The 22,008-nt window shown below is 36.8% G+C and overlaps 1 protein-coding gene across 2 annotated transcripts; it reads left to right on the forward strand.

The window, feature by feature from the left end:
• The first annotated feature begins 379 nt into the window (after positions 1-379).
• Positions 380-21,414, forward strand: PGRMC2 (progesterone receptor membrane component 2). Of its 2 annotated transcripts, none has more exons than XM_053901256.1 (3): positions 380-847; positions 16,105-16,260; positions 17,226-17,458. In XM_053901256.1, the coding sequence occupies exons 1-3, from the start codon at positions 430-432 to the stop codon at positions 17,255-17,257; spliced, it is 606 nt and encodes a 201-aa protein (XP_053757231.1). In that variant the 5' UTR covers positions 380-429; the 3' UTR covers positions 17,258-17,458. The 2 variants fall into 2 exon arrangements, with proteins under 2 accessions (XP_053757231.1, XP_019275000.1); XM_019419455.2 differs by having other exon boundaries at positions 388-847; positions 17,380-21,414.
• The last annotated feature ends 594 nt before the right edge of the window (positions 21,415-22,008 follow it).

Here is a 22,008-nt window from a genome sequence, read left to right on the forward strand (position 1 = left end):
GCATTGCGAGGGGGACTGGGCGGAGCCTGCCTCCCGGAGGAGTTGCAAAGGAAAGGAGAGCGCGTGGCGCTCCGGAACTCGCGCACGCGCCGTAGTCTCACTCGGCCTGTGCGCGCGCGCGGCCGGCGCTGCATCTTTTCTTCAAGCCCGCCCCCCTCTTCCACTTCAGCCAGGGTAGGCGACGAGCGAAAGCAGGGAAGTGTGGGGCGAGGTGGGCGGGGCGTCGCACGCGAGCGCGGTCTGCAAAAGAAGGGAGGAGAAGGGAGAGATCCAAGACAACGTTACCCCGTCAACACCCAATCGAGAGCAAGCCTGACCCCGCCCCCTCACCTCATGTTATTGGCTGAGAGGCCTCAGATGGGCGGGGTTGGCCGTGGGGTTGGGGAGGGCAGGGGGCGGGGAGGAGGAGGAAGGCGCTGGCGGGCAGTGATGGCGGCGGGTGATGGGGACGTGAAGCTAGGCACCCTGGGGAGTGGCAGTGAGAGCAGCAGCGACGGCAGCAGCGAGAGCCCAGGCGGCGCGGGAGCGGCAGCAGAAGGGGGCGGCTGGGCAGCAGCGGCATTGGCGCTTTTGACGGGGGGCGGGGAGATGCTGCTGAACGTGGCGCTGGTGGCGCTGGTGCTGCTGGGGGCCTACCGGCTGTGGGTGCGCTGGGGGCGGCGGGGTTTGGGCGCCGGGGCCGGAGCCGGCGAGGAGAGTCCCGCTGCTTCTCTGCCTCGTATGAAGAAGCGGGACTTCAGCTTGGAGCAGCTGCGCCAGTACGACGGGTCCCGCACCCCGCGCATCCTGCTCGCGGTCAATGGGAAAGTCTTCGACGTGACCAAAGGCAGCAAGTTCTACGGCCCGGGTGAGGAGGAGTTGGAAGGGGGGGGGAAGACCTCCTGTAGCTCAAGTGCGACCCTCTTCCGATGGTGGGTGCCCCTAGGCACTGGGTTGGTTTGCCCAGCTTTCTCGATGTCTGAACCCCTGCGCCCTGGCTGCTGCACCTGGGACGGCCGGCCCCACACACAACCCCAGCAGCGGGCACTTACAGCTTTCCACCCCCCGAAGTCGGTGTTTCAGTGTTGCTAGCTCTCAGCTTTCATCTTTCTCTCATCCCTCCACGAAGCCTTTTCTTGTGCTGAATTTTTCAAAATACTTTTAGTTGTCGCCTGTCAAGCTGGCCCATAACCTTTTCTGAGCTTTCTGATTCCTGGGATAGGTGGGGGCAGGAGGGAGGGGAGATGTCTAAAGTACGGACCTGAAGTTGTGCGCCAGGTAATTCACAGCTTTCCTTTCTTTACTCTTTTTAGCCACTGATCTCCCTTTTCCCTCTACCATTCCCCATAAGGCCACGTTTAGGTACACGTAGTTACAAGTTCCTACCGTTTAGCTTGTGAAGTCTGGGCATATAAGCAACATCTCAGATTCTTTTTCTTTAAACCAGTTTTAGTATGGAGCCACTTTCCAAGATTAACCATGTATGTAGGATGTAGACAGACCAGAATGTAGATCTTAATAAAGACTGGCAAAGATATTCTCCCTGAGTTTTGGAGGTGGAGCTCAGATACCCCAGCAGGCGGGCCTGTCTGCTTGCTTTCTTTCTTTCTTTTTTTTCTTTTTTTGATCGTAGGAAGTCAAGTATTCAAATACATGTTGATAATGACTTACTGTGTTTTCACTGAGCAGAAAAAACTTAAAAGCTATAAATCCACACCCCAGTGCAAGGTTTCTGCAAGTTAAAGGTTTTTAAAACTTTGCTTTCAGAGAACCGTGTATGTAGGGTCATTGGGTTAGAAACCCTTCTTTCTTCCATGTAGTTACAGGGTACATTTCAGATTATGCTAATAAACTTCAGTCAGACTCATGGAACCTGTTGGTATACAATAAAATTGAGCAACATTGTACATCCTGGTTATGTAGTAATTAATTCTAAGCTTAAAAAAAAAAAGTGACTACAATAAAAAATAAATAATAAAATTAGGGACCTAGAGTGACCTGTTATTCGAAAGAGTACATTCAGGCCTTAAAGTTAAGGGGGTTGGCAAGTCTAAAAACAAGTTGGTTTCCTTCTTGATTTAATCTGTTAGTACAGGAGATTTATTGGTACTTGTAAATATATACTTTTGGTTTTAGTGTTTGATGGCTGGAATATATCTTAAAGTGCTTTGGTTAAGTGAAATAGGAATAAGAAATTGGAGATTTTATGTGTTAAACTATTTAATTGCTTAGTTGCTTGTATTTTTGTGTGTACATCTACATTGAATTTAATTAAGTCATAGGTATCTTATAAAGTATTTGCTTCTGGTTATGTAAATATGAATAACAGTTGTCTACCTACTTAACTCAGCTAAAACAGTTAATACTTTTTCTTAAGAATATGAGGGACAAGAAAATAGAGCCAAAGTAAAGTAACTAAACGGACAGACCAAATTAAATAGTTAATTTTTTTTAAATCAAGGATTTACACAATATTTTGTATCTGAAGTTTTTTCTTATTAATATTAAAAAGTGTATGCAGTGATTAGAAATTGTGTACAGTTTTAGGTTTTTAATGTAGAGCTTACCCAACTAAAAGACTTGCTTTTGTAGCCCCTATCTAAACTGACAACGAAACAAAGTGTTAAGTGCAAAGAAGCGTATTAGTCCTCACACATTATGCTTTGCCACTATCTGCAAATAGCTAGGAAAGGTTGTCCTGGACATAGTTTAGCAGCCTCCAGTGGCAAATGTTCTGCAACAGAAATTAAAAATTAAGAGTCATAGATATAATGTAGATAGCCTTTGTGCAGCTTGAGCATTAAGGGGCTTCCTAGATAACACGGAGAAATCACTTTTAGGTTGGCTTCCACCAGTTCCCAGGTCCTGATGAACAGCCTAAGAGTAATTAGTTATTTTATTCTAAGTATTTATTGTTCAACCTAGTAGAGATGTTTGGAACGTTGTATTATGGAAAGGAACCTTGAAAGTAGACAGATCACCTATGGGCTTGAAATATGTTGACATTTCACATTAACAGATGTAGCACTTTTTCTAAAAGTCTTGAAGCCAAATTTCAGATATAAGTTTATTTTGGGTTTTAATTTTTATTTTCATCTTCAGTCATCTGAGCACTTTGAAGCAATTTTAGCCTGACAGTCTTAGGGCTAAGGAGCCAGAAAACCTCATTTCTTTGCCTAGCCAATATCTACTCCCATTTCACAATAATAGTTTTAGAGTTAAAGATTTTTTATTTCGTGAGGTTTTTCTATGTTGAAAAATTCTATGTTGAAAAGTTCTTAGTCATTTTTAAAGTTCAAGTTCTTAAAATATTATTGACAATTTAGTGGAGTAAACACATGTTGGCAAACAACTGGCATTAACTACATTTGTCAGCATTAAATTTAGTAACAGTTCAGGCACTTGGCCAGCATGTGAGGAAAGTGGTCAGGTAAGAAACAATGCATATGGGAGGAGAAAGAAAGTAAGATTTGTTAAGCACCTACTACATCAGATCCATTAATTTGTCATCTCCATGTTACTTCAGTGAGGTTAGTAAGTATTCTTGCCCTCAGATGGGGAGTCTGAGGTGCAGATGGGGAGTCTGAGGTACAGACATGGCATTCAAATCCAGGTACATTTGACCACAAAGCCTATCTATACTAGTTCAGGTAAACTACATAATGGGATAAACTTGCAGAGAATCTTACTGTTGTTTTGATACCCTCTCCAGGGTCCCATAAGGATCTAAAGCCTCAAAGAAACACACTTTCATGGCTGTATGTTTTGCTGTCCAATATGGTAGCCACAAGCCACATATGGCTTTTTAATTTTAAGTTAATTAAAATTAAGTATAATTAAAATTGAGTTCCTCCATCTCACTGGCCACATTTCCATTACTCAGTAGCCACATGGCTACCATATTAGTGCACTTTATAGAGAATTTCCATCTTACCAAAGAGTTCTTTTCAACAGCATAGATTCTAGAGGTCAAGAGAAGAGGAGGAGGAAACTCCATTTATTGAGCTTATTATCTCATTTAATTTTCAAACAGCCCTAGGAGATAAGTAATTTTCCTATTTTACAAATGTGGAAACTGAAACTCAAGGAGGTTTTACTCAAAATCACCTACTTAGTGGCAAAGCTAGAAATCAAACAGTAAAATTGACTTCACATGCCATCCCATCCCATTGTATCACAACAAAATACAATTTCACACATTTCTAGAGTCATAATAGAGTAGGAAGACTGGAATAGATAGTATAATTTTAAATAACTTGATTAATATTACTACAGTGAAATTCTACCAAAATAGTGTTTTTGTTTATTCTTTAAAATGGCAAACAATTATACAGTTGTATAATTTGTATAATAGTTTATTCTGCATTTCTGAAATTTAAATATATGGCTTTCCCCTTATTCCGTATAGCATTTTCTTTGACACAGACCAAAGCTGTATTTTCTCCAACTTCCCTTTAAATTCCACTGGAAAAGAAAAAGTCATATATAAAAGAAGTACCCCCATGAAAGGGGCACATGTACCTTTCAAGTGATTTTCCTCCTTTTTAAATTTTATCTTCAGTATGCTAACTTTTATTTATAGTTTGCAAAATTACAGTTGAAGCAAGAGTTGCAGCATATTGACTAGGCTCAACCTGACCTCTTCCTTCGTGGATATCCTATTCACACTATCAGCTATCATCCCAGCTACTTGCTTTGAAGCCAACTGGGTCTGTTTGGACTAATGGCCATACACATCCATTACCTTTCAGTAAAATAAAAGAATCAGCTAAGTTGTCTAATGAATTTTGATACTCTGCTCAAATTTATACTAGTTATTTCTATAATACCTACTCTGAGTTCAGCATCATGCCCTTATTTTTAATCTTTGAGGGAATCGTATTTATGTTAAATACTAACATTAAGTATAAAAGGATAGCTGAAAGCCCATATGAGACCAGAATATGTTATTCATGCTGGAAGAAAATAGATTTAGTAACATCTAGAGTTAGCCATTCATGTTCTTTAAATAATTCTTTCAACAATCTGCAACATAGACCACCCCTCCCCTCTGTACGCATGACAGACATCACTAAATAACTTCTCTACCCTTCGAACCTGCATCATCTCAAGATAGCTAAGATAGGATTTCATCTCCATATTAAATACTGAAAAGGAATTGCCTGGATTTCATTACAGTGTTGCTTAAATAAGATGTTGTGAAAAGTGAGTTAACTGAGTTTTCAAAACAGTTGAGTTCCTACCTGTGTGGAAATTTAGGAAAACAGACAATAAACTAGCATTCAGTATATAACTATAATTTATAATTAAATATTTTATGAAAGAAATGAATAGGATATGTAATAGAGGGTAAAAAAAGGACTTTATTTAGAATAGGTGGTTAAGAAAGATGTTTTATTTATATTACTTTATCAAGAAAAGGGGGTTGATATTTAAGCAAAAACCTAAAGGAGTCAGCCATACAAAGATTGGGTGTGAGAATGTTTTGATGCCATCTAGCACTAGATCTAGAACTGATCATATCACATTAATCAGCAGAGAAAGAAACATCCTTAACCTTTACTGATTTTGAGATTTGACTTCAGCCTTTGTTTGGTTAGTATTACCTCAGTGTTTCTTTTTCCACCAGTCTGGTATGTTTTATTATTCCTCTGTAGATAAAACATATAACCACATTTTTTTTCATTGACTGTAATATCAACACTGTCTTTAAGCAGCTTAATCGGTTTATATGTTTTATCATTACTGATATATTTAGATTTCTATCATCTTATTTAGTAATTTATCTTTGGCATATGTTTCATTGCCTCCTTTTATCCACTTTTTTTCCTTCGCAGATTGATTTTTTTAATTCTTCCACTCTTTCTCCCTACTTATTTCGATATATTCTATTAACGATTCTTTTGGTGATTTCCTTAAAGTTTTTGCTATAGACACTATCCTTCTGAAGAACATAGGACTATTAGCCAAACATTTCTCTGTGAATTAAAAAAACTCTAAGACATTTTACTGCTATTTGAGAGAATATTTATTTAATAAATATACAAAACTACCATGCATACAAATGTGGACGGTGTCTCTTGAGATTCTGTAGTATATAGCCATATGTTGTGGCCCTGGTTTAGAAGGCTTTTACTCTATATGGAGTTCCTGGGTGGCTCAGTCGGTTGAGCATCTGACTTCACCTCAGTTTGTAATCTCACAGTTTCCGAGTTTGAGCCCCACATTGGGCTCTCTGCTCTCAGTGCAGAGCTCACTTGGAATCCTGTGTTCCTCCCTCTGTCTACCCCTTATCTGCTTGTGCATGTATGCACACTCTCTCTCTTTGTCTCTTTCTCTCAAAAGTAATAAAAACAAAATCATTTAGAAAGCTTTCACTCTAGTCCCTCCCTCATCCTATTTTCTATATTATTTCTATTAGACTTATAGTTCTGTATTTTTTCAAACTCCTCCCCCAAATTTATTATAGTATTACCTGTTTTTTATTGTCAGCCCTCATTTAAATTTACCAGCATAGTTACCATTTTCTTTATTCACTGTCATTTCTTGCATCTCATTACTTTGTTCAAGGTTCAGCTCTCATTTTAGTGAGGTATGTCCTATAGTTTTTTATTGGTAGAAAAAAAGTTCTGGGGCACCTGGGTGGCTCAGTCAGTTAAGCATCTGACTTCAGCTCAGGTCATGATCTCATGGTTCATGGTTCAAGCCCCATGTCAGGCTCTGTGCTGACAGCTCAGAGCCTGGAGCCTGCTTCGGATTCTGTGTCTCCCTCTCTCTCTGCCCCTCCCCTGCTCAAGCTCTGTCTCTCTCAAAAATAAATAAGTAAACATTTAAAAAAAAATTGTCTCTATATGCCCTTATTCAGGAATAATAGTATAGGTTTAGTATATAAAATTGTAGATTGACCTTTATCTCAGATCTTCAATAATATTATGCCACTGTCTTCTATTTCTCTTTAAGTGCTTTGGGTAAATTGCATTCCTTTGATTAATCCGTTTTCCCATTTGTCTTTGGAGTGCCGCTCTTTTACTAGGATTTGTCAAGGTGGGGATTTGATTTTTTTTTTTAACATGTGCCACACTCTACTAAAATTTGAGGATGTGTGTCATCCATTTATTTTAGAAAATTTGAACTCATTATCTTCAATTATTGCCTCCCCCATTCTCTTTATTCATTCCTCTGGAACTCTTAGTAGGTACACATTAGCTTTTCATTCTGTCGTTCATGTCTTTTAATCTTTCTTTATGTTCCATCTCTTATTGGCTTAAGATTTTTAGACAAACATACTATAGTTCTTTAATTTGTTTGTATTATTCTGGGGATGCCAGTTCTTGTATCTGCTGTATGTGCTCACTCCTCCATGGTGGTTTGTTTCTTCATGTAGTTTATAATTTTTACTGCAAAAACTTGTCTGCAGCAATTACTGTCTTTTTGTTTCTTGGGGTATTTTTTCTATGTTGTTCCTTAAGCCAACTGTATTTTTTGTTTGGTAATACATAGTTAAAATAGAAGAATTTACAGGGTATTAACAAACATATAAGTTGTTTCCAATCTTTTGTTAATACATAGTGCTCCTGTAAATATTGATGTACATGTCCTTTTACACACATGTGTAAACTTATGAAGTAAATTCCTAGGGGGAGCCGGGGTGGCTCAGTTGGTTAAGCATCCGACTTCAGCCTAGGTCATGATCTCATGGATCATAAGTTCAAGACCTGTATCAGGCTCTGTGCTGACAGGTCAGAGCCTGGAACCTGCTTCACATTCTGTGTCTTCCTCTGTCTTTGCCCCTCCTCCACTCATACTCTGTCTCTCAAAAATAAATAAACATTAAAAAAAATTACTTAAAAAAGGAAAATTCTAGAAGTAAAATGACTGAGACTTAGGTTACAGGATATTTTTTATTTGGGTACTTTATTTCCGAATTGCCCTCCAGAGAAATTGGACCAATTTACACTTCATGGAAATGCCTATTTCTCACTCCTTTGCCAAAAATGCAATATCAAACTTACTAGTCTTTGTCAATCTGAGAAGTTAAAATGGTATCTCAATATTGTTTTAATTTACATTTCTCTTTTTTAGTGAGGTTGGCTACCTTTAGAATTTTGAGTCATTTATGTTTCATTTCCTACAAATTATGTGTTCATATATTCTTTTCTACAGTTTTTCAATCATGGTATTGGTCTTTTCCTAGAGATTTTAGGTGTTTTTTAAAAAGTGAATCAATCTTAGCTGCAAACATTTTTCCTAGTTTGTCTTTATACTTTATGGTGTTTTTTCTAAGCCACAGAAATTTTTGGTTTTATGTATTCAAATTTATCTTCTTTCTATGGCTGCTGAGTTTCTTTATCATAAGTTACTTAAAGGTTTTTTGCACTAAAAAGGTTATTTTTTTAAATATGTAGTTTTTTAAAGTACTTCTATGGTTCGGGTTTTTTAGTTCCATTTGGAATTTGTTTTAAGATGTGAAATAAGAATTTTTTTTTTTTTACAGAAAGCTATGCAGTTACCCCAACACTATTTATAGAATATTTTTCCCCAACACTTGCAGTATTACCTTTACTGTTCACTAAATTCCAATAGCTAATTAAGTCCTATTTTTAATATAATAATTATATAATAATATGGGGCGCCTAGGTGGCTCAGTCAGTTAAGTGTCCAACTTCAGCTCAGGTCATGATCTTGCAGGCCCCACATCGGGCTCTGTGCTGATGGTCAGAGCCTGGGTCCTGCCTGCTTCAGATTCTGTGTCTCCCTCTCTCTGCCCCTCCTCCACTCGTGCTCTGTCTCTATCTCAAAAATAAATAAACTTTAAAAAAAATTATATAATAATATAATCATTTAAGATGCTATTTTTTCACCTTAGACTTCTCATCCTATGAAGGCTGTGTTAAACTCAGTCTCCATTCCAACATCTGGCATAGGCCTGAAGTTTTAATTTTTCAGTCTTCCCTGTCCCCACCCTAAGGCATAAGCGAGGGCGAAGGCCACTGAGCTCAACCCACAGTATTGTTGACAGCCTTCTAGTTTGAATTTCAGAAGCAAGATTGAGTTAAGGAAAGTATTTTACCTGCCTAAAATGGGAGGAGGCCAAACTAGATTCTTTCCCCATTTTATACCAATGCCTTTAAGATTTGCCCAATGTTAAATGTTGGTGAAGCCTCTAGAACCCAGTTATCTTGGCTTCTTGAGAGGTATTCTTTCATTTTCACCACACTACCTTCTCTCTAAAAGTCTTGGGACTTCCTAAATATAAGTATAAAAAATTAATATTTATTACTTGGATTTCATTCAGTCACTTTTACATATTGCTTCATTTGTTCCTAGGCCCGTTGTAATCTTATTTGGAATACATTACTCAATACAACTATAATTAGGTTTGTTTTTTTTTTAAGTTGCTTTAGTAATCACAAAAGACTATTGTCACAACAGGCCAGAAAACTAGGCTGTTTATAAACTTTAATGAATTAAAGTTTGTCCCTGAGAGCTATGGTTGTTATACTATGGAAATAACTGAAATATTCATTGTAGAATTTTCTCCTCTTCATAAATACTAATGTAGCTATGTAGTCATTCTAAGAATCACAAAGTTATGTTACATACTTTAGATATTTAGTTCTTCCTGGAATTTTCTGTTCATTGCATTATTCTTTAAAACATTTTCTTACAGTGGCCATATGTTTTTCCTTTTTCAAAAAAATGTTACCCGTTCTACCTGATCATATTAAAGTAAGCAGTTTCAGGATTCACTAACTAGTAGATTTATTGAATTTTGAACTTGAAAAATCTGTGCCACAGTTATGTTAACTCTTAAAGAGTATTAATGAAATCTGAATTCTAGTATAATGTCATTTTGATGTATTTAACATTATCTTTAAAAGAAGAGTTATTTGGGGGCACCTGAGTGGCTCAGTTGGTTAAGCATCTGACTTCAGCTCAGGTCATGATCTCACGGTTTCTGGTTTCAAACCCCACGTTGGGCTCTGTGCTGACAGCTCAGAGCCTGGAGCCTGCTTCAGATTCTGTGTCCTCTCTCTGTCCCTCCCCAGCTCACACCGTCTCTCAAAAATAAAATAAACATTATAAAATATTTTTTTAATAAAAGATTTATTTTTAAAATGATGTCCTAGAATATTTGTTACATAAGTACATTTAAGAGAAACTGCCTTGGTTGAATTGCTGTTCATTTTTGGTAGCAAGAATTTTCTTCAAATTAAACATCCACTTTTTTTTTTTTTTTTTTAACATTTATTCGAGCAAGAGCAGGGGAGGGAAGGACAGAGAGAGAGGGAGACAGAAAATCCAAAGCAGGCTCCAGGCTCTGAGCTGTCAGCATAGAGCCCAATGTGGGGCTCAAACTTATGAGCCGTGAGATCATGACCTTAGCCGAAGTTGGATGCTTGACCGACTAAGCCTCCCAGGCATCCCTGCAAATCCACTTTTATATCAGCATTATATTGTAGTCTATGATAAAGCAACAGAATATAACTCCCTTAGTTATTACTGAGATGTTAATGTAAAAATGAACCCTTAATAGTCAAAATAACATTAGTTTATATAAGCTGGCCTTTATTATTATTTTTTTTTATAAATTATACCTAAAGGCTTAATACCATTAAAATTTGTTTTCCTTGGGTAACTCTATGTTATTTTAGTGTAATAGGTAGCCAAGTATGGTTATCAAAATATTGGAATCAGTAACATTTATGTTTGTTGTGTAAAGGGGTAGTGGAATGGCAGGTATTTCTGGCTTCTCAGATAATGCTTCTGGTTGTATTATAAATGCAGAGAAATGTACTTTAGTTAGACCTCATATCCTCCTTTCTCTGAGCAATGCATCCAATTCCAATTCTAGTTTTTAATGTTATGTTCTTTATGATCTTACAGGAAAAACTAAACCAGTCTAAAAAGACTTTTTCATAAGTTAAATGCTTCCTGAGCGAAGAAGACTGTTTAATATAGTTTAGAGAGTGAAGAAGTATGTTAATCATTGAATCATTCTTTTCTGTTCAAGAGTTAATAAAACATCATTTTGCCTAGAAATAGGCTTGATTTATTAACTGTTGATTCAAGTTCGCTCTTACTAAGTCGACATCTAAAATCAAAAAAAGAATGTGTTTTATGAAGTTTTGTTTTTACATTAATTTAGCATTGAGGTCTCCTTAGAAAAGTTGGCAGAGAATTTTATAAGAGAATGCATTGGTATATATTAATATACTCAGAGATGGAGGATTTTTTGTTTTTATAATGATCATCTTCTCTCTTTTTTATAATTCAGATAAGTTTTATGGTTTATACTCTTAAGTACTTTGAAGTAGATTGACTTTTGCAGGCCAGGAAGATAAGTATTACAACAAAATGATAAGAAAAGCTGTTGATGTATATAGCTTTCTTGTTATTTCTCTTTTCTTTTGATTTAATAGGTGTTCTAAAATATCTATTCCCCTGAAATTTTGTAATTAATGGAAATGCTCCAATTTTCAGGTGTCACTCCACCTTTGGGTTTGTGGATCCTCTGTGTTTTCTGAAGGTGGACTATATTTGGAGTAGTTAGAAAAGCAGATGGGGCACTTGGGTGGCTCAGTCGGTTAAGCTTCCTACTTAGGCTCAGGTCATGATCTCACGGTTCGGGAGTTCGAGCCCTGTGTCAGGCTCTATGCTGACAGCTAGTTCAGAGCTTGGAGCCTTTATTCAGATTCTGTGTCTTCCTCTCTCTCTGTCCCTCCCCTGCTTGCGCTGTTTCTCTTTCTCTCTCTCTCAAAAATAAATAAAACATTAAAAAAAATTTTTAAAAAGAAAGAAAAGTGGAAATAGTACTTCCTAAGTCTGCTGGTAATTTTAAGCAAGTCACTGAATGCCTCTGCTTCTGTTCATCTGCCAAGTGAGGAGGGCAAAAATTGTTCCTTTTACTTTGCAAGACTATGAGAGTAAAGTCACGTGCTAGAAAATTCTTTAAATGGTTGACTATCATTTTACATTTGTAGTTCTTTACAGCCTTGATCAGCTTTAGTTTTTCTTTTGTGTGTGACTCGTTGCTGTTTTAAGTTTGTCAGCATTAAGGGGATATATAATGTTTATAGATTACTTTGTCATCATTGTCGTTCCTCAAGAAAAAAAAATCACACTGGTTCTATCTATCTGTCTATCGCCTCCATCTCCAGAGAAGCAGCTAGTGCCACAAAGCATGTGGAGTTATGCAAAAAAAATAAATAAACCCACACAACTGCTTTAAGATGAGGGCTTCTTTTCTTTTCCCTAGGGACTATTCTTGCTTAATTTTATTTTTTTATTATTTTTTATGTTTGTTTATTTAAAAAGAATTTTTTTAACATTTATTTATTTTTTGAGAGACAGAGACAGAGTGTGAATAGGGGAGGGGCAGACAGACAGGGGGCGTCACAGATTCCAAAGCAGGCTCCAGGCTCTGAGCTGTCAGCACAGAGTCCGACATGGGGCTCAAACTCAGGAACCATGAGGTCATGACATTAACTGAAGTCAGACACTTAACCAATTGAGCCAACTCAGGTGCCCCTAATGTCTACTTATTTTTGAGAGAGAGAGAGGCAGAGTGCGAGCGAGGGAGAGGCAGAGAGAAAGGGAGACACAGAATCTGAAGCAGGCTCCAGTCTCGGAGCTGTCAGCATAGAGCCCGACTCAGGGCTGAAACTCATGAACCCTGAGATCATGACCTGAGCCAAAGTCCGACACTTAACCGACTGAGCCACCCAGGCTCCCCTGTTCTTGCTTAATTTTAAAAGTTCACATTGCTCTAAAATAAATAATTCCAGGGGCGCCTGGGTGGTTCAGTCGGTTAGGCGTCCGACTCCGGCTCAGGCCATGATCTTGAGGTCCATGAGTTTGAGCCCCGCGTCGGGCTCTGTGCTGACTGCTCAGAGCCTGGAGCCTGTTTCGGATTCTGTGTCTCCCTCTCTCTCTGACCCTCCCCCGTTCATGCTCTGTCTCTCTCTGTCTCAAAAATAAATAAATGTTAAAAAAAATTTTTTAAGTAAATAATTCCAATTTAAGGAAATTTGGATTTTACTGTGTAAATAGAAATAATACTGAATTTCTTTCTCTTAAATGGTTAATACCCTTTTCAATGACAAGTGAAATAGTGGGCAATAATTTGAAGGTTATTAATGTTGACCCATTGTAAAAAGTGTTTCATTTTCTTATATAGAACACAAATTTAAAAGTATAAATTGGTAGCCTAAGTGTATGCTAATAGGAAAATGATTAAATTTTAGGTATAGCCATTCAGTAAGAAAATATTTAACAATTAAATGGTAATTGTGAATGTCACCTAATATTAAGTAGCAATATGGAGAATACTTAGGAACAGGAAAATAGAATAAGAAAGTACTTTACTGGAAGGATTATCTTAATTTTCATGTTAATGTATCTGTACCTATTGCAAATGCCACTTCTGGTTCCGTGCCATGAACTTTTCAGAGTATGTTTCTTATACTCAGTGAACTTTATAGTGCAACGCTTTCTATAATTCAAATTAATTTTCATAAGTTTTTAGATTTTTGTCTATTTAAGTAGATTTTTGAATTCTACACTCAAATGTACAGATACTTTCTGAAACATAATCTTCAATTTCCTAAATGCTTTCAAATATGAATATGGGTATAATCATTACTCTGTTTATTTAAAAAGCAAGAAATTTCCAGGCTTTTCTTCTAGTTTACTTCTCATTAGAAAATATTTTGTTTTGTTAACTGAACAGTAAGCTCTCTAACTGACCACTCTGTTGCTCATAATAGTTAAGCTAGTAATTCTGGTTTTAAAATTATTTTCTCTAAATTACCTTTGTCATGTATGGATAACTATAGCCTCAGGAAAGAAATTTTTTTCTATTGTAAAATTAGGAATTTTAGAAATCTTATTTATTAGCACTTGATTTAAAAAAAAAAAAAATATTTAAGTAACCTCTACACCTAACATGGGGCTCAAAGTCACATATTCTTATGGCTGAGCCAGCCAGGTACCACCTATTACCATTTAAATTTTTACTTAATTTAATTTAGTTTACTGATTTTATTTTAGAGAGCATGAGTGGGGGAGAGGGGCAAAAGGGAGAGAGAGAGATTTTTATTATAAAAAGAATTTTTTAATGAATATATAACCAAAATCAGAAAAAGACCCATTAAGTTCAGAGAACAAACTAATGGTTGACATAGGGGAGGGGGTTGAGGAGATTGTCAAAATTCGTAAAGTGGGGTGACAGGTACAGGCTTCCAGTTATGGAATGAATTCATCACAGGGATGAAAGGTACATCATAGGGAATATAGTCAGTAGTATTGTAGCAGTGTCATATGGTGACAGATGGTAGCTGTACTTGTGGTGAGCACAGCATAATATATAGACTTGTCAAATCACTATGCTATACACCTGAAACTAATATAATATTGTGTGTCAACTCTACTTCAATTAAAATAATAATTTTTTAAATAGCCAGACTACCAGTTACATGAAGTAAAATTTTTTCCTCCATTCCCCAGAAAAGGTTGCCACTGTTAAGTGTTTGGTCTGTATTCTAACTGGTGTTTTTCATGCATATACAAACACATGTAGAATGTGCATACATGTGTATTCTTTTTTTAATTCAAAGCAAATCATGCTATATATATACATATACACACACACATACTCTTCTGAAATGCTGTTTTTAGTTACTCTATCATGGACTTCTGTGTGTGTCTGTACATATAGAGATGTCTCCTTCTTTTTGATAGTTATGTACTATTATTCCATTAAATTAATGTACTGTAATTTAACCAATTTCTTGATATGGAAAATTAGGTTGTTTTGGTTTTGTTATGTGTTTTAAATAACAAGTGTCTTTTTTGTCATAAATTTGAGCAGAGATTTTGCTTACTATAAATGAATCTGTTTAAAGTAAAGGATCAAAATCTAGTTAATCCTTATTTGGAATTGCAGCTAATATTTTGGAAGAAACTTTCGTTTCTACTTTATGCCAGGCACTGTGCTAGGCATTGAGGATACTGAGATGAGTAAGACAATTGCCACTCTCAAGCACAGACTTTGGGAATGGCTCACTGCTGTCAGCATATAAATCATGCCATTCCTCTCTAGGGAAGTGGTTCTTAATTCCCTGGACAAAATGCTAATCATTTTATGTCAGTCAGAGGAACTGTTCCTATAGCCATGTCTCCTGTTTCCCAAGAGCCGTGACAAATGACAACCATTGTTTAATGACTTTTCATAGTTTATATAGGTAATTGTGAATATATTCTGGTAGTCTGGTGATATTTATTTTGAAAATGGGCCATGTTTCTGGTAAAACATTCAGCAAAGACATGTTGAACATCTACGTGTGTTGTGCACTGAGCTAGTCACTGGAGGTGCAAAGATGGTACAGTCTCTGCTCTCATACAACCTACTTTGGATTAGAGGAAGAAAATGTTTTAGATCCACAGTTCACTTGGGTCTTTACCAAGTACTTATCTAGTGGATATTCTGTTTTATTTTTAGATGCCACAATTAATTAACAGAAACCAATAAAGCATTATCTCCCCTCAAACAAACCAGTTTCCAAACCTGATTGCTTTAGTTTCCTCTTCTCCCTAATACCTTGTAGTCTTCAACTTTGAATACAAGTTTTGAGGTATCTGAAATTTAAGTTTTAAATTTTCAATGAAAAACTTTATTTTGTTCTAAAGGTAGATCTCCAAGAAGTTTCTTCTCATTGTCTAGTATCTATCTGTGCATGTTTTGAAGTTAAGGCTGTGTACCAAATATGAGTCATTATGAGGTTTCTTTTATTTGACCTTTTCCTTTGAGACATTCTAAAATATTGTTAAGGTTGGGGTGCCTAGGTGGCTCAGATGGTTAAGTGCCCGACTGCGGCTCAGATCATGATCTCACAGTTCGTGAGTTTGAGCCCTGCAGCAGGCTCTCTGCTGTCAGCTCAGAGCCTGCTTCAGATCCTCTGTCTCCCTCTCTCTCTGGCCCTACCCAGCTCTCCCTCTCTCTCTGGCCCTACCCAGCTCATGCTTTCTCTCTCTCTCTCTCAAAAATAAACAAACATTAAAAAAATAATAATAATAAGCAAAATATTGTTAAGGTGATGTCAATAATTTCTTTTTTTCCCCCAGCTGGTCCATATGGAATATTTGCTGGTAGGGATGCCTCCAGAGGACTGGCGACATTTTGCCTAGATAAAGATGCACTTAAAGATGAATATGATGATCTCTCAGACTTGAATGCTGTACAAATGGAGAGTGTTCGAGAATGGGAAATGCAGTTTAAAGGTACCTTCATTTTCTTGGGTTCTTTGGAAGTATTAAATTTATGGCCAAAGAAAGTATATACTATTTCACTTCTTTAAGAAACCTAAGGATATATTTTCATCACCATTATTATTTGATGATAAAAATAGCAAAATTTGAAAATGGTTGTTACATATTAGTTAAAAATCCGTTTTTAAAAATTGACTTGTTACCAACTGTAAGTCTAACAAATTATGACACCTTTAGTCTTATAAGGCTTTTTAAGTAAGACATAGTATTTTTAAATATAGGCTTCTATTTAAAACTGAATTCATTATGGATATTGATACTATAATTTATTCTAAAATGATTTTACTGATCTTACTCTCAAACTATAAAGAAAAAATGTCATTCCCCTTTATTATACCCTCATGGCATCAGTTAATACCTCTTGACAGCTGTGACACTCCAGACAGCTATTTATGTGACCTATACATCCCTTGGAAACAGTTCTGGCTTCTTGGCATTTGAACTGGTTCTACTGTATGAGGTAGTCCTCCTGTCTTCTTCTGGTTTGTCAGTTAATTCACTTAACCTAGTTCAAATTCCTGACCAAGAAATGACTAAATATGTATCACCTTGGACATTATAGTGTTCTAAATTAAGTACTGGTAACCTAAAACAAGGAATATTAACAGAGATGTAAGAAGAGAGTTTGCTAGGAGAAAGAATAATGGTATGACTGGGGCCACACACTGAGTTCTCAAAGAACACAGGATAATGAGTAACAAATGACTGCATCTCATTTGGTTTATTTTCTTGGAGACTACTAGCAGATGTCCCATTTTCTCCCAAGAATATTTTCTAGTTGGATCTACTTAGCATGATCTCTAAGTGATTCTGATGAAATGTCCTTGGTTAAGAGCTGGTAGAATGGAACACTTTTCCTGGTAAAGCACAGTCCCCAAGCTTTGTAAATTCCCTAATCCTGTTTTCTTTTGTTCAAGCCTTACATGAATACAAAGACCAGCCAAGGTGAGCAATAGGATCAATTTAGCTTATTCGATATAATTTTAAAAGAGGTGAACACCTTCCCTGCTGTGTAATGGAATAGTAAAACAAATTTGATCACTACTGATTTTCTTTTGATGTATTTTTCAGAAAAATATGATTATGTAGGCAGACTCCTAAAACCAGGAGAAGAACCATCAGAATATACAGATGAAGAAGATACCAAGGATCACAATAAACAGGATTGAACTTTGTAAACAACCAAAGTCAGGGGCCTTCAGAACTGCAATTCTTACTCCCTTTCACAGAATGTCCAGCGTCTTTGGGTTTGGTTCACCTGCTGCAAAAAACATTCAACAGATTGTATACAAGCTAAATGAGTCTCACTTTGAAGATTTGAATACTAGACATTATTTATGCTGCCAACCTCATTTGTTGCAGTTGTTTGTAATGTCTGGTGGGGCTTCATCATCCTGAAAAGGAGGAAACAGGGACTTTTTAAAGAGCAAGAAAGTCACAAGGTTACTATTCCCTCTCTCCCTCCTTCCCTCCCTCCCTCCTATTTTTTTTTTAAATCAAAGACAACCAGATATGTATTTGCTACTTAAGTGTACAAATCTCCTCAAAAACAGCAAGAGATTCATGTGCTGTGTTTTTGTTATAGCTCTGAGGGAGGAGATCTAGGCAGGAGAGGTTGGGGGTGCACATCAATTTGAGTAGTTTAGATTATTGAAACATTAAAATGTGAATTCTCAAACTTTTCTTTTTGGGTTTTGTCAGGGAAAAGGAAAAAACCCTTACTTCTAAGAAATCTTTGGAAATTAGGAGAAGGGATTTCAAGTGGATCTAAGTCAAAGTTAATTCCCAATAGTAAGATCATTTGAAACTAGTTTTTATCCCTTCCCTTCCCCTAGATCAAATCAATATTAATTGTGCCTTATTTCACTTACATAGACTTGAATTATTTTTAGGGAAAGCCCCTATGTGAATTCAGAAGTCATTACAAGCAGCATTGAGACTGAAGTTGGAATATTCTGTTGACTGCAAAACCTTGATGTCATTCTGTGTACATAGAATGTAAAAGGAATATTCAGTGTTACTGCCACATATGTTAATATACACAAACTTAATTAGCATTGTAATGGCCAAATGCATTCCCTCATGCTTTTTCTCTTTTAAAAAAAAATCGAAAATCAAATCAACAACTTTGTCCCCCAACAGCTGCCTAATTTTAGGAGTCTGACCCTCACATCTCATTGGTGTGGGTGCATGGGGCTGTGGTATGGATGTTGTATGGGTGCGTCTGAATGTGTGTGAGAGCGCCTTGGAAAGGACTCTGCAGATACTGTAAATACCAGTACCATTTTAATAAAGCATGTACAACAAACCAAAATAAGCTTGAGTTGGACTTTATATATAAACTGTAAGCCCAGTGCATTATGATATGGTAGTCAGGATTATGCATTTGATTCAAGATAAGGAAAAGTCTTGGAAATGAAAAGCAGGCACTGGTTAACCAACTTGTTGTACACATTGTACCACATTCACTGTAACTTTAGGAAGAAATTCCACTTTGTGGAACATTCTCAAGAGATCTGAGATTATTCAGGTAAGAATTGATATATAAAAATGTACATATTTTGACTTTATATTTTGATGCTGGCTATACTAGAAGTAATAGCACCCGGGTGATAGTTACTGAACACAAAACAATAAAGGGTATTACACTGATAAGTACTGAATTCTTCTATTCATTTGAAAAAGCCCTTATGAAAAGCCCTGCATATTCTGCATATGTCAGTTACTTGATTTCATTGAGACTATTTAGGTTCTTGGTTGCACCAAAAATTTAACAAGTCGCCCATTAAAGTCACCAAGTTAAAGAAGAGGTTTATTCTACTTTATGAATATAACATATGCAGAAGCCGTCAAAGAAAGGGGAAATTTAAATTGCAATAATAAGCTAAAGTATGAAAAATACTGCATTCTATTATATTCAGTCTTGGGATGTTTTATAGAAAATAATGATCTTCAGCCAAATCTTTGCTGAAGACCGGTTGTAAAGACTGAAGGATATTGGTAAATGCTTTGTGTGTTTTTTATGTAAAATATTTTATAAAATATGCTAACATACATGTCCTCTGTAGTAAACATAAATATAAATATGTGTGTGTGTGTGTGTATGTATATATACATACACACACACACACATACACACACACACACACATAAGTTTGAGCCTGAAGTTCAGAAATAAATCTGCACTTGTGAATAGAGAAACCCTAAATATCCATGCAGTAAAAATGATGCAGTCTGTTAAGAAAATTGAGCAATTTGTGTTTTGGACTTGAAATAAACTGTTCTATAGACAATTCCTCAATTTCAGTTGAGTGTTTCTCATTCTCAGGTAGTTTGCTTGGTAGTCTTAGAGTAAGGAGATAGAAGCTGTGGTGGTATTCTTGCTGCTGTTTTCCCCTTAGACTCTATTTCCCTAACTTTGCTGATTAGTAGAACCACTTGAAGTACTTAAAATACACATCAGACCAAACCTACTACACACTGAGCCGTAATTGAAAGAAAATGGGTCTCAGACTCTTGCTTTGTTTTGTTTTTAATTTTATTTTAGAGAGGGAGCACGAGCAGGGGAGAGGGACAGAAGAAATGAGAGAGAGAATCTCAAGCAGGCTCCATGCTCAGCGCATAGCCTGACTCAGGGCTTGATCCCATGACCCCATGATCATGACCTGAGCCAAAACCAGGAGTCACGCTCAATGGACTGAGCCACCCAGGCACCTCTCAGACTTCACTCGTAAGAAGTCCATGGTAATTCTTGTGGTCAGGCACATCTGAGAAACACCACACTAATTTCAAGTTATATTGTCCATCTTTGGCATCCACTTGAAATGAACTTACTCTTCGATAATTTTAGTCTTGATTTCCTGTATTTGGTTTCATATTCCCTAAAGTTTCTCAGTTATGTATCAGGAGATTCCACATAAAAATCTAATGTGATTTTTTTAAAAGATTTTTTTTATTCAGATTTTTATCTTTTGATAGTATCTCAAAGTTGGCATGTTTCTCAAAATCTATACTGTGTGTACTAGTCAGTTTCTCTCCATTAGGAAACGAACCTATTCAGACAACAGATAAGTTTTTAAAACCTTGACTATGAGGGGTGCCTGCGTGGCTCAGTTGGTTACACGTCCAACTTCAGGTCAGGTAATGATCTTGCAGTTCACAAGTTGGAGCCCCGCATTGGGATCTGTACTGACAGCTCAGAGCCTGGAGCCTGCTTCGGATTCTACCTCTCTCTCTACCCTTCCCCCACTCACGCTCTTATATCTCAAAAATAAAACATTAAAAAAAAAAACAAAAACTTGACATTAGTGAAGTCTACGTCATGTTTTCCTCACAATAATTCTACCTGCCTTTTTTGAAATCTGCAGACTCCAACACTTACACCGACCTCTACATATAATCTGAAAGCTAAAGTTAGTATATTGAACCAGTACTGGAGAAAATTGTTCTCTAGAAAACTTGAATCAGACTCTCCTTACCCACGTATTCCATTTACTTCTGTTAGTAACTGGGAAGTGCAGCCAGTTGCTAAAAATGTATGCTGTTGGCATGTTAACACAGTGTATTACCTTACAGAGTTTTTTATGAACCAGAATAAGCTGGTAATAATAAAGTTTATAAGTTGCTTTGAGCATAATAAAAATGACTCATTTCATATTATAGTGATGGTTCTTTTGCTCTAGTGAGTTAAATGTAGCAAATGCTCAAAGATAGCTTTTGAATATGTGTGTTCCATTAAGGTCAGCCCTCAATTTGGTAGATTCTAATAACAGATTATGATCTATTTGTTGTAGGAAGAAAGTTCAAATGAACACCACCCAATTTTTCTTTACTGTTTTTAGGCAAGACTCATCATTCCCAGGCAATGTCAGAAAAGGCTGTATCTTCTAACCACACTCCTGTGAGTCAGACTTTGAGGAGACCCTGGGCTAGATTTCAGCTTCGCATTTTTTTCTACCATCACTAGTGATTGAGAGAACATTTGGACTGCCTGTGATTTCTCCATTCAAGAGAGCAGTTGACATGCTGTGAACACTCTGGTTTATTCTCGAGATTTTTCCATCACTGTATCTGCATAGGACCCAACTAAATAAACCAAATCATGAAGTTTGGTGTAAGAAGACTGGTAAATATTTGCATATTTATTTTTAAAAGCATGATCTTAATGGCTACATAGTATCATTTCCAAATACAAATTTTAGTGGCAAGATATTCCATATAGTGTGGTGCCAATCTGGTTAAAGAAAATAGCAAAGTTTGGAAGCTAAGTCAACAGAATTTTAAAACTAAGCTATGCTTTTGCCTGGTCATAAAAGTAATATATGCTCAGTATAGAAAAGGACTAAGAAAATAACCAAAAATCAAGAATTAAGCAAAGTTGACTTTTTCCTGCATCTCTCCAGTCCCTTTCTATATATAGGATCACAGTCTATTCAAGTCTTCTGACTAGAGATACCATGCAGTCATGCTGGACACCTCTACCTAGAACCTCAAAAATGAATGCATCATACCCCCCGCCCCAAACTTACATTTACTCTTAGGTTCTCTGTCGGTGCTATACTCTCCTAATTTATCTTCCATCCTCCCTTGTTCTCATCAAACTCATAGTCCCTGTTGGCAATTTAAAATGTAAACTTGACCTCACTTGAGGCCTTCAGTGGCTCCCTATTTTCTAAAGAATCAAGGCTTATGTCCTCTTCA

Source organism: Panthera pardus, unplaced genomic scaffold (genome assembly GCF_024362965.1).
Source record: "Panthera pardus isolate Hobbes unplaced genomic scaffold, ASM2436296v1 HiC_scaffold_13, whole genome shotgun sequence".
Taxonomy (NCBI): Eukaryota; Metazoa; Chordata; class Mammalia; order Carnivora; family Felidae; genus Panthera; species Panthera pardus.